General features: G+C 39.1%; 1 protein-coding gene across 1 annotated transcript in view; it reads right to left on the reverse strand.

Moving 5' to 3' along the window:
* Positions 1 to 18270, reverse strand: part of ALG8 (ALG8 alpha-1,3-glucosyltransferase) — a 152120-nt gene that overhangs the window by 39099 nt on the left and 94751 nt on the right. The window contains exons 4-9 of the mRNA XM_086933905.1: positions 14524 to 14633; positions 13641 to 13708; positions 10277 to 10403; positions 9005 to 9108; positions 4541 to 4661; positions 1005 to 1144 (exon numbers count right to left, since the gene is read on the reverse strand). Of these exons, the coding sequence (XP_086790031.1) occupies positions 1005 to 1144; positions 4541 to 4661; positions 9005 to 9108; positions 10277 to 10403; positions 13641 to 13708; positions 14524 to 14633 (670 nt within the window). The remainder of the gene's footprint in view (positions 1 to 1004; positions 1145 to 4540; positions 4662 to 9004; positions 9109 to 10276; positions 10404 to 13640; positions 13709 to 14523; positions 14634 to 18270) is intronic.

Raw genomic sequence — 18270 nt, forward strand, 5'->3', positions numbered from 1 at the left:
ATTTTTAAACATGTCATTTCTATGACTTTTTTTGCTAGGTATTCAAAGAGGCCATTATCTTCCTGAAATGAATTCAAAATGTAGGGTACCCTCTTTACTTCCGGATAGGTGAGAAATGTTTCAGCAGGCAGAGTGTGGCGTGAAGAGGTAGTCTTACTAGATTGGATAGGGAGATTACTCCCATATTCTTTTGGAGCCTACTCACCTGATCTAAGTGATTACCACTTTTACAGTGGAGACCTGTGGAACTAACAGTGGCGGCTCCTCCGCAAAGGCAGAGGAACGTCGCCCCATTGAACAAAAGGAAAAATAAAATGATAATAGCTATTGTTTTTATCATTTCATTTTTCCTATATACTTCAGTGGCTCTCAGGCAGGGCTGGTGGAGTAGGGAGAGGAGTGGTTTTCACTCCTGTAGAGTGCACAACCTCTCTCGGGCCGCCCAAGCAGTGCTGCACACTTCAAATGTCCCCTAGCAGGCTGCATTACACAGCCTGGTGAAGAACATGCAAACACTCCCAGTCCCCGTTTGAGTGCCGATCCACACCGCTGAGACCAATCACAACGCTGCATTGCAGCATTGTGATTGGCTATGGGGAGGCTGGGAGGGCAGGTGCTTTCTGCTGCAGGAAGATGTCAGAGGGACGGAGGATGAAGGAGAGGTGGCGGCCATCTCAGGTAAATGTTTTTATTTTGTTTTTTGTTTTCTTCTTTTGTTCTTCCCCGCCCCCTACCTCACCACCCGGGTCCGGTAGCAGCGGATACTGGGAACTAATAATTTAGATTAGTAAAACAGTTGAGCACTCCTCTCTAAGACATTACTGCTTTCTGACTTAAGAATAATCCTATTTGGCATTTATCAGTAGGACATGGTAAACAGAGAAACATTTCGTCTCATTTTCAAAAGTACTGAACTCCAGATAATTCTATGCAATGCAATATCTTCTAAAATGATTTGCATCAGAGGAAAGTGTGCAAATAAAGAGAAATCCAACAAAGTTTACCAATATAGAGATGAGAGTACAAAGAAGCGTCGCAAATGGAGTCACAGATGGAAGAACGGTGTGCTGAAATTCCTGAACTAAGCCTCCAGTCATGGATGCCTTTGGAATCTTTCCAGGATGAAGCCGCGCTAGCTTCAAACCTATAGATGAGATATTATATAAAAAGTTCAAATGACAATACTTCCAGACCAATAGTAGAATAACAATGGTGTTCAGGGAATGAAATCATAACTCAGATATTTCATGGTTTACCCCGCCAGCGACATGAAAGACATTGTGATTTACTGCACACACCCATGAACAAACAGTGACACGTTTACTGCAACCCTTACTAATAATCATTATTTCTGTTGGTACTGTACAAAGAAGGCTTAACAGAAAGCGGTATCTGTTCATCCAAGCTAGATCTCCGTTAACATTGCTTGACTTCACAATGAAACCATTTGTCAATTAATAACAGGCAGCATATCAATGCTGCAGCAATATAGTGGGTGATGTACCACTTGTCTGTTTAAGACTATATGATATTTACCGTATAAGGAACCATATCCCTAACATATTGCTATCAAATGTTCTGAATTCACTAGTCATCTGTACTGTTTTACTATGACCAATCGCAAAGGCAATAAGCAGAGACTGGCACACAGCTCTTTCCTGCCTTGTCTAAATGTAGACGAGGTGATAGGCAGATTGTAGCCAACTGGTGAGTGCTTGGCTTTCCTTCATTTCCCATGTACTAACAAACGCAAAAAAGACAAAACTAAATTTTAAAGGAAACTAGAAGAATGCGCTGCAAACACTGAAGTATTACTGTAACTTAACAGAGTAGTAGTAGTATTTTATTTGATCAATATATGATCATAAATACCCATAATTGTTTTTAAAACAATTGCAATAAAAATATACTATTACATTCACTGGGTTATACAGTGTGCTTAATGAGACATAGGTGAAATAATAAAATTAATAATAATTAAAACCTGTTCTGCTTAACCATTATTAATAAACATTTTTTATATGATTAATGAGAAATGGAGAAATTCACACTACTGTAACTTAACAGAGTAGCAGCAGAGTTTCCTTGGATAACCTAGCAAACTGAGCCAACTTCCAAGTCTACCGTCAATATTTCCTAAAGTAATTTAGTTGCATTTACTGCTTCTCTGGATAGTCCCCCAGATTCCCAAGATATTAGACAGCAGAGGTGCCAGTGTAAGGTAAGGATATAAATATATGGTTTATCTCTTTCCAAAGCTTTTAGAGCATAGCATAAAGTATGAACAGAAAAAGACTGCCACACTTCATAAAACCCTGTCATGCTTATTCATGTCAAAGAGAAGTGGGCAGAAAGAAGCTCTTGAGATCTGTATTTCTGCAGTGCATTTTCAGAATTTTCTAATGGAATGATTTTCTAGATTGTACTAAATTAATACAATAATGAGGTCAGACAAATATCCCAAGCATATTATTTTTCGACAATTTTTTTTTTATTTACCCAATGCTTTCCTCTGATCAGTCGCTATATTTGAGGTTGTCCACAAACTTTGGGCAAATGTATGAGTTGTTTCTATATGCAGTTTGCGTAGTTAATGACTGCAATATTGTTTATGTTTATGTATTTACTGCACTGATTTTTAGCAGGAAAAAGTAAAGCACATACTCAAAATATTGGGAGTCATCTTAGAGTTTTAGAACCTTAGGACGGCACTTAGCAACAGAACATGTCTCTATCTATTCAAGTATTCAATTGGAAGACTTGCAATAACCTGATTAAACACAGTTGGGGGTACATTGTCCTACATACAAGAGTGTTGCCCAAGAAAAAACGTAAACCATGAATCCTTGGGAACCATAGAGAAATTAATAATAAAACATTATTTGGATATTACCAATTCATTGATATGTATAACATAAGGTTGATAACACATAACATTTTAGTAAGAGAGCAGGAAGTTTGATACAGCTGGAGTGAGTTTAGTTCTCATCTGCTCTCCTGAGTTGAATGAAATCTTAAACAGTTGGCAGGGGCTTCAAATCCATTCATATTTAGAAAGACACCACTTTCTTTAATGTATCTATTACAATGCATCAGAGAGCTCTATAATCAATCAACATGGTCTGAGGCTGAGCTTAACCCAACTCCATGCCATGGTGATCTCAAAATCATGACTAGCTCAAGAATATTGGTAAAATTAAATAATAAAAAGCGGGAATACTTTTCATTGCAACTTCAAACTTTGAATACAAGATCAATTCTTAACACAAAATGCCTCAGAATTGTAGACAGCAAAAGCCAATATGATTTTTTTTTGTTCACTCTCCAGATGAGGCTAGCAGCCACACACTGAAATGCCTGCAGACAAGATGTGGGGCACCAAAGGTTTGCAGTAGAAATGCTATAAGTGGACAACAATACATTATTGTTAACACTAGTATTCTACAACAGTTTTTTTAATGAAATTCCTTGCAAGGCTTGATAAATATATAAGCTGTTCAATCAGGTTGTGGGGAGGTCGTTTTCTGATGAGTATATTTCCACCATTATGAAATTCTGCAATGCACCCTGTGAGCAGACTAATTCACAATTTTGTTGGGTTTGTTTTGTCATTTGGGTTGATGTGCTCTGTGCGTCCATTCAAAGAATAGCTCAATCCTCTTTCTTTTATGGCCCTACACTGTAGAATTCTCGCAACTATTTTCCTTGAGTGTCAGGCAGTCTTGTTTGAGAACCAGTGGAGAGTACTCTGAAAACTTGAGTTAGTCTTACAACAAATGTAATAAAAGTGACAATATTCACCTTAACAACAAATCATATAGCAAAAGTAATCACTATAAGCAAATTAACCAAATATCTATCTAATTCTTCACTCTCCAATTCTAAAAAGAGAAAGAGTAAATTTGACTGTTATTTGTGGAGCGACATCTGCTTTCAAAGTGTCTATAACGTCTACCTAGCCCACTGAAAGTCTAAATCAAAGTGAATTATGAATACTGTAATCACAACGCTTGCTCTAGGATACGACTAATACTCCCTTATTGTGTGCGCTTCTTTCTTATTTTACACAGTACAGACATTGTCAATGGCTTTTTAAAGAGCTTCAGGTGGTGGCCAAATGTTGTATCAGCACTAAAGATCAGAAAAAGTATCTGTAATAAGGAAGCGTGTATTTTCTTCACTATGAGGCTTCATAGGTTCGGGATCATGCAAGGTCTTAAGAAACACCAGGATCATCTGCCCTGCTCAGGCCCCCTCTCTCTCCCACTGATCTACTCAACACAGATTGAACAGCAAAATCCCTAAAAACATTTAAATGGCATCACCTAATTAAGTATGCAAAGTACAATAGTTTCCTTATAATTCTGTATGCAATCACAGCAAGGTAACTGTGGTTTTTAATGGCATATAGGAACCTTAATACTGTCATAAAAACCACGCACAGCCATTTTAAAACTTCTTAAAGAATGCACCACGTGGTGTACTACTTGGTGGTAGAAAACATGCAAACAATTTTATAGATATATTAAAAGTCCCATACCAATAACTGACATTGTCTTGTCCAGAGCATTGTACAAAGCCCAGAAATTAGGAGCCCAGTAAGCATGGCAAAGGCCTCTTTTGAATGGAAATAAGCGAGAAAGCACTTGAGGTAGTTGACCCTGATAAAGAAAAATAAATACAATGAATTTATTCAATTTGTGAAACAACAGTGTAAGTGCAAGAAATGGTTATAAGGTAAGAGTCACGAAATCTATTGGATTTGGACGTCAAAGTACATTGATAGAGATGTTGCATTTACTATGTACAATGCACTTCTTTTTTCACCAAATTTACAGCAACTCAGTAAATTATTGCTAGAAGCAGGTGTGGGGAAAAAGTGCAGTGTTACATATCGTCATACAATCAAACTGGTTTTCAAACCAGTGCCCCCTGGTTTCCATTATTCAGCAAACTTAGTACCCTGGCTCGCCTGATCCCTATCCATGGTTGGAGACCTAGTTGCAGATTGCCACCTCCTCTCTTTCTTGACCAACTAATAGATGATTTCGCACTCCCCACAGGTCAATATCCAATATGTCATCAAGTACACCAAACATTTCCCACCCTTTGGTCTACAGTATATGTGGAGCCCCAAACCCACTCTATTACACAGACTGCACTAAACATGGGAACAGGCCGTCGTCTTATAAAGTGGCTTTACAAGGTAATAAGAGAGCATCTGGTTTCGCTGACATCGCTGAGGGACAAATGGGAAAACAACTTTGGGTGGGCTATTTATGATACCAAATGGGACAAGGTACTATAATTTCCACACCGAGTCTCCTGCAATGCCCATTTCAAAAGCATCCAGTTCACTATTCTCCACAGGACCTATTTAATACCTGAACAGCTTAATCGTTTCTTCCCCACCGGTTATCTGGGCTGTCAGCAGAACTTCCACACAAGTTGTAGTCATGCCACACACTCTTCACATATTGGGGCACGATTCACACAACACTATGGGTAGTAATGGAACTTCCTAACAAACACTTGAGAAGATTGCGCCTTGGGCATAGTCAAGCATGGAAAGCGCATATCGGTGAGCCTTGCTCTCCTTCTCCCCAAGCAACCCTTCAAATTACACTGGAGATCGAGTCAGGCCCCAGCACCCGCATCCTGGTATGGTGTGCTGGGGGAGGCCCTTTGCTTTGAGGAGGACCGCTATCTGGGCAAATGTCCCATTTTCCCTGCTTGGAACACCATTTTTGACCGCTTTCTCCAATTAACACGGAATAATGACCTACCACGTGAACCTCCACCTGCTTCTCCAGCAGAAGACTTCTTTAACATTACTGCTTTCCCTTTATTCCTCCTTGCTCTCCACTCACTTCAGTTAATGCTAAACCTGCTCACCTCCCTCCACTCCTCTGGGAACCCCTCTTCAGAGAATACCAACTTGGACGCAACCACGCCGGTTTGCCTGTCACACACTTAGTACCTTACTGACACCCTTGCTTCTTGGCGCCCTGGTTATACACTACCCCTTCCCTCCCTCCCTTCACTGTTTTCTCACTCTCCCCCAGGTTTATGAATATGGCCCCACTGCATCCAGACTGGGCACATCATCTGAACTGCTCTTCTCGACATGCATATCCCAATTTTCATCTGCTCCTCCATTGCCCTTATGTCTTACATTACCCGGCAGTCTGCCTTTCTGTTTTGATGCGATTCTGTATGTTGTATAGGCCGTTAACTCCTCTGTTATTGTTCAGTGTAAAATTCCAATAAAAACACATGGAAATAAATAAAAAATACAACTGTTTTTCAAACAGTATAGATGAGTTTTAAAACCAACATTCCCGGAATAACCACGGGACAAAACCTTTACCAATAATGAAATTCTGTTTCATCCTAACTTGAGATTAGAAATATTTAAGTAGTGTTAGTTTTGTTGCATTCGTATATTTTAAGTAAAACATGGCAATGTAAAAAAAAAATCATATGAAATAATGAGGGAAGCAGGAAAGGTTTGAGGAAATTGTCAAGAACAACCCCACCCACTAAAACCTGGTTTCATGTGGACTAAACAACTGTTTAAGATTGACCAATCTTAGTCGTTATCAAATAAGCTACCAAGGAAATCATGAGCGCTCTAACTCTGTGAGTGTTCCCATTAAGTGCAATAGGCAAGCTTGTCTATCTTGATTCTCGAGAACAAAAACACTTTTCATTGACTGTCAAGCTAATTTTAAAACCAAAATCAAGGGATTCTAGTGGAAAATGTATGGCAAGGAGTGGTCTTAACAATGTGAATTAATGCACTGTCAATAAGGTCTCCCGTCACCCTGCAGAGGTTGGTATTTACTGATACATTGAAAACAATGATCTTCAAAAAGTGGAGCAGAATTTGATAAGAGGAGTCTTTAAAGTATCCCTATAATCGTTACTCAACATAACATTAAAGGACTGGTATTCTTAATCCCCTGAACAATTTCTAGGTGGCCCTGGAGCAGAAAAAACGTAGCAAGAACCACAGTGCTCACATGGGAATATTGTTTTACTCTACACCACCAATGATATGCTAGGCATGGTTTGTTCTTTCCTTTTTTCAGATTTTTCAAAAGTAAGGTATTTGTTGTGGAGTGTCTTGGCCATGCATGCAGCTAGTGATCTACTCAGAAGAACCGTTAGATGAGTTTACGGGGCTCTATCTGAGTTGCACTTACTCCTGTAGAAACAGCTGGATAAATTCAAATTTGCTTCTAAAGCTGCATTTTCAGGAGAATCGGATTGCAGATTTAGATTAGGTATAGCATGCCGTACATAAAGTTTAATAATGCACTTAGGGTGAAATATCAGAGCTGGAAGTAATTAGTTAAATGCTAGATGTTTACAGGTGTCTATCCTGTCTTCTCTATGGAATCAAATTCTTCATTTCTCTACAAGAAGTTCCTAAACCGCTCTGTTTCATTAGCTTTCCTGATGGCTTGTGTGAATTACTACTTAATTAAGATAAGCAAATGTTATCAGTGCAAAAAATCCAGGGGTAAAAACTATGACGATAAAGGCCTAAAACTACATGGAAAACATCAAGAGCATAGTGGCATTCCTCTATCCCTATGCCGAAAGCAAACTCCGTGAAAACCAATAGGGTTTCAGTAACGAAATTACAAAAGACTGATGCAGAGCAAAGCTCAGTGAAAGACAAAAGTACTGAATGTAAGGAAAATCCTTGGGACATTATGAATTAACAGTTTAGAGTCAGATCATCTATGTATTCACATATGTGAGCAGAACAAAGATAGGCAATTGTTCAGTGATCCTCTGGATAGTGGTCCAAGTTATATTTAAACTTTTACAAAAGTCCTACTTTTCAACAACTACTACTGGCATGCGGGGTCTTTTCTACATTTACTTATGACTAGACATACAAATGACACGTCTTCCATTGCACAGCGCTGTGCAAAACCAAGACTGCGGTTTCACACAACAAATGAAAGGGTGTGTGAAACTTGCATAATGTGCTGTAGAGTAATTATGGGAACTGCATTTCGCACGTGGGTAAAAAAAATCAACTTAAAATTTTAATTTCGAGTTGATTTCTGATTGCTCATGATCGAAACACTGCCGTTCACGTTCATGTTTGCATTTTTGTGCCAAGAAATGCCCCGAACAGTCCACTAGGGTAAAATAATCTATCTGAAATGTGTGTTGATTACCTATTTGAAAGCAACTGCTGCTGGCATTCAAATCACTACATTTTGCATTCAGATGCTTAGTTCTGAGCTCAATAATTACCAATACGATCCGTACAGATGAAATTTTTTTTACCTGAAATAGCACTTGTGTTAAAAAAAAATGACCTGAATGGTGCATTTTGTGTTAAAAATGTTCCCCGAAATTACATAATGTGGTGAAATCTTGGTCATTTTTTGTAATTTTTAATACGTGAATTTACCGAAATTACACCAATTATGCCGGTATAATCAGGATTTTGCCCAGGGTTAGATAAAGGGCCATATGCCAGCTAAGCCTAACGGCAGGGAGAAGCAGTGTTGAATTTTAAATAGCTGTTTGACTGATGCAAAAGGACTAAAGTAGTCAGTGAAATAATTCACAGGCCCTTGTCCTGATAGTAATTGGAAATCCAAGCCCCATTTTGGAGACCCTAAAATCCAGTTCCTCAGAACACAATAAGCACTTATTGAAATTGGTAAAAGACATTTGTGATTCAGTGCTCAGCGTGTACACTTTACATGTACACGTTGTGTTATGCTCCAACCAAATAAAACTTATTTGACTCCTAATACAACAACAACAAAATCACACAAATGAATGGAAATAGTCCTCTCTTTCTAATCGGATCTTTTCTAAATGGTCCATGTTTCTGAAAATGCACACTGACTTGATCTCTGTTAAAATAGACTAAAACCAGTAATTTTACTTATACTGTTATGAACCTTGATACAATAAGCAGTCATGTTCATAGTACTGAACAAAGTGAGAACAGGAGTTTACTTACCATGGCTATGAAGGGTCCCAATGAAAGAGCAAACACACCGCAGACAATCATCCCTAGAGAAATCAACCGTACCAGGCTGAAACTGCTCCACTTGATGGATCCATCTGCAGAAAAATTGAAGACTTATTAGCATTAGTTTGAGAATCGATCATAGAGAAAGCAGACTGTTGGGTTTTCACAATATATTTAATCATCTCCTACAACAGATTTTCCTTACCCACCAGGCATATCGACCCACCATAGGATCAATATCTTGATTTGAACAACGCAGAAGCCCTTTGCTAAGCCCTGCTTGTTTCATCAACATCATACCAATAACTTCCATTTGACTATCAGTGTCTGGCCTTTATTTCTTCACTTTTTCTTCTTAGAGATTTACTTTCTAGCTTTTTCTTCAACTGCACATTTCCTTTGCATTCAATTACAAAGTTATACTGTCACTTCACCAAAGTTTCAGGAAAGCGTTTTTAGGTAAGTACAATTTAGCATTAAGGTTTAAAAATACAACATCATTTGTAAAGAATGTATATGAATATACCTTTTATTAATATAGGGTTTGAATTAGCATTACAGCAATAAATAAGAGCCCATGATGATGATTAAGAATAATTGAAAGGTTATTGAATTACAATTAATTATGTGTTAGGGATACTATAAAAAAACATTATCAGATTAAACATATTTGATTTAAAATTCTATTTAAAACAACTGACTAGAAATAAATCACAAAAATGAATTTAATAAAATATTATGCTAGACTTACTATTAAAAAGTGTATAATTCTAATTTATTTAACAGACAGCATAAGAGTTGACAATATAAATTAATTTTATTTCAATTATTTAAACAGAATTTTAGAGTTATGATTACATTAAACATAATGGGGTTCGGGTTGGTAGTCCATTTATAATAAGTAAACAAAAGTCATTTAATTTATGATGTGGTTAGTGTACGTCAGCATATTTTATTTTTAATTGAATGTACGTTTAGTTGAATAGTATTATGAAATGTATTCTAATAAAATAAAAATAAAATGAAAGAAACTGTTAGCATTATCATAAAGTATAGCATAGCTGTCAAAGTGAAGGTAAAATAAACTAAAGGGGGTGAAGTGAAGGCAGGAAGAAGTAAAGGGGACGAAGGGTAAATATCCTTGTTAGTCATCTGGCTCAAGCTATTTCAAAACTATTTAGTCACACTGTTTGCATGTGCCAGAAAGAAGGATCAGTATTTGTTGTTAAATACATGTTAACACGCAATCATACTACTTACCTGAATTATTTGCAGTGAAGCAGAAGTATCTCAGCAGATAAATTCCATATGCTGGGGCAACATAGAGGTAAATATGCTTGAAGTTTAGAAGTACAGCAAAAAGTAAGGCCCCTTCCAAATGTCTTTTCTGTCACAGATCAAAGACAAAACTATGTTATTCTCTTACACCAACAATGAACATTGCCAAAAAGCGGATTGCGCAGCTTTATGAAATACAGAGAAGCAGGAGCAGAGGGAAGACTCAGACCGGGGTTAGAGCAATGACCAACCAGCATGCTCAAGAGTATTTATCTATTAGCGAACATACAACATGTAGTCAAAACATAGTGCTAGGCAAAAAAGTAACTAAATGTTGGTATACGTTCTGAAACCAGTTTTGGTCAACCCTTCAATTCCCCTTTGCAGCACTCGGGGGACATTGATGTTTGCTGACTACGACAATGTTTAAAGAGCAGTAGCAGTCACAGAGAAGCACAGCCTGTTTTTGGGCCTCTAGTTCACACTGAGTATTTTTTATCTAACCTTCTTAGTTAGACTTCAGTAACAGCTGAAACCTTGTTCTCCTGCCTATGGACTAATACTCAGTGTCTCGTAATTTTCAAAGCCTTTGTAGACACAAGCTTTAGATGTCGTACAAGAAAGACTTAAAGACTATGATGCTTATTTTGCTCAGTGGGCAGAGCGACTGCAAATGTATGTGAGTGCACAATTATCTTTACCTTTATCAAGTTATGTAGAGCGGTTAAGCATAGTATTTGTGCTTCTTGCAAAAGTGCACCCTACTTATTGCTGCAGTAGCCTCACAGCTGGAAACAGGTTTCCATCTTTACATGAAAAGATTACAAAAGTACAGAATGGAGCAGCCATTATCCAATTAAACGTGCATAGATGGTCAACAATCTCAGCGGTAATGACTGCCCTCCACCGCTCATGTCCAAGTACAAGTGAGTACTTTTTCTTAACTTACAAAGCAAACTAGCAATAAGGTATTTTTTCTAAGTCTGCATGTTAAAAGAAGTTACTGTGGGCCATATGTATCAAGACAAAATGGGTTCGCAAATGCCGAAATTCGCAGAATTCCGGCGTTTGCGAACCCATTTTCTCTAAATGGTATGTATGAAACATTTTTGGTGCAAAATAGGGAATCGCTTAATTTGCCATTCCTTATTTTGCGATTGCTTTTAAGGAATTGCAAATTTTGCGATTCCTTAAATGCAATGTATCAAGGAAAAAAACATTCCAAAATGCCATTAAGGAATCGCAAATTACCACCAACTTATAGTTGGTGGTAAGTTGCGAATTCTTTAATAAAACATTTTTTTTTAAATCAAAAGGTGCCATGTGACGCTCATACATGCCCTTAGGGCATTTATGTGCGCCATATGCACACACATGTCATTTTCAGGGGTGCAGCAGGGTGTTCTTGAGACACCCCTGCGCCCTTGAAAATATTCACAATTTGCGATTAGCAAATTGCGATTCGCAAATTTCCCCTTCATTCCTATGGGCCTCTTGGCCCATAGAAATGAATGGGAAATTATTCCTTAATTGCGATTAGCAATTTGCTAATCGCAATTATGGAATTTTAAGGAATCGCTAAAAAGAAGCGATTTTCTACATACATACCATTTTGCAATTTCTAAATAGCGATTCCTTAAAAATCGCTATTTAGGAAATGCAAAACGGAATGTTGATACATATGGCCCTATGCTACATAACGTTATCTCCACTCAGTTATTGTCGCATTGGTTTTGCACAACATGCAAATTCCACAAAAACTCAGCAACAAGTTCTAGTTCGATCAATAAACGTGGAACCAATTAACTATAGTGCAACTGGTGACATTACACCCCTGAAGAATGTAATTAATTTCAATTTTGTGTGCAGCATACACACATATGTTCTACTTCTTAAATTACACTTTCTAGTCTCTCTCTTGCATATCACCCATTTAAAAGAGTAGGCATATGTAGAACATGTAAGTCAATACAAAGAAACAGATATGTGCCAGAGAACATCTGACGCTTAAAAGGTAGGCACTTGGCTGGCCTTAGAAAAAAGGGATGACACTGCCACAAGGCTTATTTCATATAATATGTGCAAATATGTATGCTAAATTATCAGAGTACAGACAGGAATTGAAAACCTAGTCACAGAAGTTGTACGGGGGGGGGGTGATAGTATTCTGGTCCCTCAACCATTCTACGTCACCCTAGTTCAGATCTATTTACGGCTGTCAGAGATCGTCTACAAGCGTGTCAATAAGTGCCTCTAATGACAGTGGTTTTAGTCTAGTACTATGAACTACAATTGTTTCCATTGGGATACTTTATTTAACACCAAGAGGTTGAAATTACCTCTACATACAGTACAGTACATACTACACAGTCTGTTCGAATACACTGTATTTATATCAAGATTTAATATGGCTTTGTAAAATAAAATTCATATTTGTGGATATTTCTGGAGAAGCACCCAAGTGAAAAGACAGGGAACTCATATTCTTTTGTTTTAACCTCTTCGCTGCTGATGACGAGCTCAGCTCGTCATCAGCTACGGCGCTCGTATGCTGATGACGAGCTGAGCTCGTCATGTAACGCGGGATTTTGAAATTTGCCGCACACAGCGGGAAAAGCCGCCGCAGCGATGTGGTTAAGCAAGTAGACTTCTACACCATAGATCACCAAGTAATGCACAATAGGTGCCCTACAACAAGCAGTTGACCGGTACGGGCAGTGCGACCGGTACGGCCGCACTGGGAGCTAACCTGGAAGGGGGGCACTGTGTTTAGTAATAACTTAAGATTTATGGTGCAGAGTTCCTTGTGTGTCCAGCTTTCAGGCAGCAATTAAAATGTCAAGATATCTCTCTCTAGCACGAACATTAATCATAAGAGTTATCAGATTTTGTCTGGTGGCAGTTTTGATTCGCCATAAAGTAGTGCAGAGGGTTAATATGCCTGCTGCAAGAGAACAGATCTATATTTTATGTGGATAGCTGAGAGGATTAGTAAAGTCAGCCTTTCAAATCAAATTAAATGAATTTGAGAGAAGGGCTGTGGAGAGATGAGGGGCACTTGTGCTGGGTGCGGGTAGGGAATCCGAGGAGGAGGTAATGAGGGGCGTCAAAACAGATTATCGCACTGAGCTCCACCAGCGCTAAAGTCGGCCCTGACAACAAGCCATCAGATTCTAATCTTTTTCTTTCATTAGAGTACATTGCAGAACCCATTTGGTGAAATTAACGTGAAAGATTTCTAATACCTCCAGTTGTCTTATGTTAATCTTAACAATTTGGTGGTGATGTACATTACCTCACATCAGTCAAGTACTGTAAACGTAAAGGAATTATACACACTGTATACCTGGAATATTCTGGCAATGGAAAGAAGCATCAATCCAAATAAAAATCCATTATACTGGAAGTGAATATCTTGGATTCGGATAAGGAAATCTCCATGAAAAAACAGTTTTAGTGATTGGTGCTTAAGGCACACACACACAATACACAGACTTCAAGCTACATATAGGTTAAAGTACTGAGAAAATTACACATAAGCAGAAGAGAGACAGGGAAGTAAGAGGGGTAAGTGAAGAGAAAACTTGAGAAGAGAAGGATGGAATATTTCAGAAAAAGTTGGATATGTGGGAGGGATGCAAAAGGACAAGTCGGTGTTTGAAGACACAGGACTTCATTCCTTCATGGAAGTGGAGGGTAAGGGGAAAATCTTCCAGATCTTGGTTGGGAAGGTATTCCAGATCCTGGGTGCACAGGGGAAAGCCCTTTCTAACAGCCTCTGTGGATCCCGGGCTTTCATCAAGACTGGTTACTTATGCGCCGTTTGTGTTATTACCTACCAATGCGATTCCGTCTTTGAAAGAGACACCCTAAGCACGGCCTTTTCAAATACTAAATCAGTATTTGGTTGAAACTCAAATTGCTCTTCGTTAATGCGTTACTGAATTGCAATTTGGATTTCCTACATAATAAAAAGCATTTTCTGTGATCACAAAAAGCCCAATTCTGCCACTGTGCTCTTTGGAAATGCAAAAAGTTTTCATACATTTGGTCCTAAGTTCCAATGGACCTGCTGATCCAGAGTAAAAACCAGATTCAGAACTGTGAACTTCATACACCAATGGAACTTCCCTTAGTGCACAAGGCTTGAGTTCACCACAGGCGACATATCTTCAGATTGAAGAAACCCGTATTGTAATCTAAATAGCCTGTTTCAAATGAAAGGATACGATCCACAATCAATAAGCCAAAGTTCCACAGGAGCAGGGCAGCGAGGACAAAGGCGGGTCTCTCCAAAATCTCTCTTCTCGCTTTCTTGTTGTCAACACATTTGCAACACCTGCATCCAAACAAAAGAGGAAGTTAGAAAGGTAAACACGCCTCAACAACTTAGTGACAAGGAACTATGTTGGGTTTACCTGGCACACACTCACACATCACTGACTTTCAGGCACTGGCGATTCGGAAGGGGCATCCAAGCTGGACGTCTATTTATTAGCGAGTGTTGCTTACAGTAATTAGACATTAGCATTGACAAGGCCAATAGGTCTGGTCTGGCAACCAGCATTTAGGCTTTGTCAAAGGTTGTTTTGTCATAGACTTTGCAAACCTTTATTGTTGGAGGAGGTGTCTGGCACTCAACAATATAAACGTGTTTTTGCAAAAAGCATTAATATTTTCTTGACCTCAAAAAACACATATTCCTATAGCAGTCCCTGAAGGGATCTAATTTGTATGTGGGTGTGCTCCTTGTGAAAGGGCAGAATGCCGTCATTCATAGTGAAGTTAGCGGACCATTGTCCCATGCTGTAAACTGTGGTGAGCGGAAGAAAAATAGGAATGACAACAACAAACCTATGGATGATGAAGGATGGTAGAAAGCCCCTATAATCAAAAAAAAAAATATATTATATATATATATATATATATATATATATATATATATATATATATATATATATATATATATATATATATATATATATATATATATATAATTACCTACTGGCTATCGCCAGTAGGTATATATAGTTAGGATTATTTCTCTATGGGACTTTTGAAAATTCTATGTCTAATAACTTTGGCGTTTGTGGACGGAATCGGCTGAAATTTTCAGGTAAATGGCATATTTTGTTTCTGAGCAGCCCCTGAAAATTTGGGGGGGTTTTGTTAAGGGAGGGCCGAGAAAAAAGGGGGGTCCCAAAACGCGTTTTTCCCATGTTAATTTCCATAGGGCGTTTGGCCTCACTTTTAGCTCGAACGGCTGAATGGATTTGCACGAAACTTGGCAAAATTGTAGGGACTGTTAGCCCGATGTGCCTTTGCTGGGTCTAAATATATGTGCTCCAGTGGATTTTGAGAAATTAACGTTTTAAAAAATTTATATATCTGTGACAGCGTCCTGGATAGCGCTCCAGATCGCGTACTTTTCGCGTCGCGGAGCTTTGCGAAGCGATGCTGATTGGCTCTCCGGCGTCTGTCAACATTCTAAACAGTCCGGTGCGGCCGCCATCTTGTCTCTCGGTAGGATCGAGAGACAAGAAGAGGTGAAAAACGAAGGGGGAATTTAATGAAAGGGGGCAAGGTAGACCCCTCTTGACCCCCTAGGAATGATGTTGGGGTTATTAAAGGGTCCCGTGGGGAAAATAAAAAAAATGTGATTTTTCACGGTAGAAGCGCTTCCCGGATCGCGAACCGGGCCGCAAACTGGTAGCGAAACGGGAATTCGCCATTTTGTGTTTTGATTTAATTAAATTACAGGGTATAAGGGGGGACGGGAGACGTATCCTGGCCCCTTATGTTTTCTGAGGGTGGCTGAGGAGGCTCATATATGTTGATACATGTCTTCCAGCGGCTGTGCGTGAGCGTTTTTTTTTTTTGCTGCGTGACGTCTGTTAACGTTCGATTCGATGGAAATCAGGAACTGTTGACCGCCATTTTGTCACTGCAATAAAATATTTTGTTATAAATTAATCCTTATTGATAAACATTGTCTGCGCTATCTTGCCTTTTTTCCAATGCCACAATTTTGTCGTGCACGGCAGCCATTTTAGATGCCTTGACCAGACCCACTCTCTGCACGCCGTCGATCCTCAGCACGGCTCCCCACCCTCGCAAGCATCTCCCCCGCGCACTGGTCACCCCCGCTCTCTCTCTCATGCATGAGCCAGAAACCTCCTCCCATCTGCGCTGTTCTTCTCTGAGAATCACACCCCGTGCCCGCCCAACACCTCCATTTCACCCTATTCACTATCGCACTCTCTGACACTCCTCTTCCTCTGTGTCTGATTGTGCAGGCCGGTCTCAGTCTATCACTTAGCCCTGCCGATGTAGTTTATGGCTCCAGCTGTAGAGAATCACCTCTGTTCAAAGGAGTTACAGTAGATCAAGGCCCCCACCTCATGAGATCCGTCACACCACACGTGTTCCTACTATCTGATAACCATCCTGTATTGTGCTTGGGGAGGGGATTCTCACTGTGAGGGTGTGTGGGTCCGAGCCTGAAGCGGAAGATTCCAGGAATGCCTTTTTGTACATCAAAGTCTTCACAATTATGTGTCACATTAAAAATATATAGCACTCCAACAAAGTAGAAGGAAAATACCACTTTAATAACTTAAAAATATATACATCGCAACAAAAACAGTAAACACCTTAAAACATTTTTTATTAAAACAGAAGCAAAAATGGTTTATGACATGGGGAACAGTAGTGATATCCTGGGCGGGTGATGGAACTGGGTTTGTTAATGGAAAAACATCTACAGAGAAAACTATTGGTAAATTATACTTCTCTGGAAATTTAAAACTCACAAATGTTTCATTTGTGTAATCGTTTTATGAACATGTACATTAAAAAAACTAAAAGAAATGCCAAGAACGTCCCATGTGAAAGTGAATTTTATCTGGCATTTTTTTTCTTTTCCTTCTCATGAAAAGAAAGTTAAAGCCAGGTTCGTTACCTGCCTCATCTGCAAAAAAAAAAACTCTCGAGAGGGACCGAAAAAAAATAGCGCTATGGTAATCATACCATGCATCAGCACATGGAGAGGTGGCACCCTCTTAATTATTCTAAAGCACAACTTCGAGATTTGGGGGATAACCCCCGACCGGCAAAAACATCCACCAATGACTTAGCAATAAGTGAGTCAGAGGCAAGGGAAACGGTCCCAAATCTGCAAAAGAACTTTGGGCAGATGAGATTGACTTGTGTAGCATGTGGAAAATTAATTTCATGCGGAGAGATCAGTATTACTTCAATAAATACAGTAATCAATGATGCATTAGAACTTAATATCAATTCATTTTCCGAACGTGTAATCAGTACCTGTCCCATGTCAATTCATTGTTCGAACTTCAATACCCATCCCGGATCAATTCATTGTCCGAACATATAATCAGTAAAAAGTGCGTCAAGTGCAACAAAATCATATCGATAATTCATTGTGAGCAAGTACCAAAAGTGTCGACAATTCTAACCTTCAATAAATACAGTAATCAATGATGCATTAGAACTTAATATCAATTCATTGTCCGAATGTGTAATCAGTACAAGTCCCATGTCAATTCATTGTTCGAACGTATAATCAATGCCCATCCCGGATCAATTCATTGTCCGAACATATAATCAGTCTTATCCCATATCAATTCATGTGCTAAAAACTGCATACATATCTCATGATATCAAGGCTGAGCAATCGGGGCACAACAAGGAGTTGAGAGTTTCATTTGTACCGGCGCCATTTTGGGTGAGGTCAGGCAGGTCCAAGTATAGTCAAAATGTCTCCACCAACTCGTGGTTGGACCGGGACCTCTTTCGGCAGTCCAAAAGTTTTCGTTGAAGGGTAGTAGAGGGGACTGGCGACATGAACCATCAGTCAAGGAGGGGTGGGAGGCAAAAATCGCTCCTACCGGGTCATACTGGTGTCCCACCGGAACTGATCAAGTTGGTAGTCTTGCAGGATTTTGGTGATTTCA

This window comes from Lissotriton vulgaris, chromosome 8 (genome assembly GCF_964263255.1).
Source record: "Lissotriton vulgaris chromosome 8, aLisVul1.2, whole genome shotgun sequence".
Lineage (NCBI taxonomy): Eukaryota > Metazoa > Chordata > Amphibia > Caudata > Salamandridae > Lissotriton > Lissotriton vulgaris.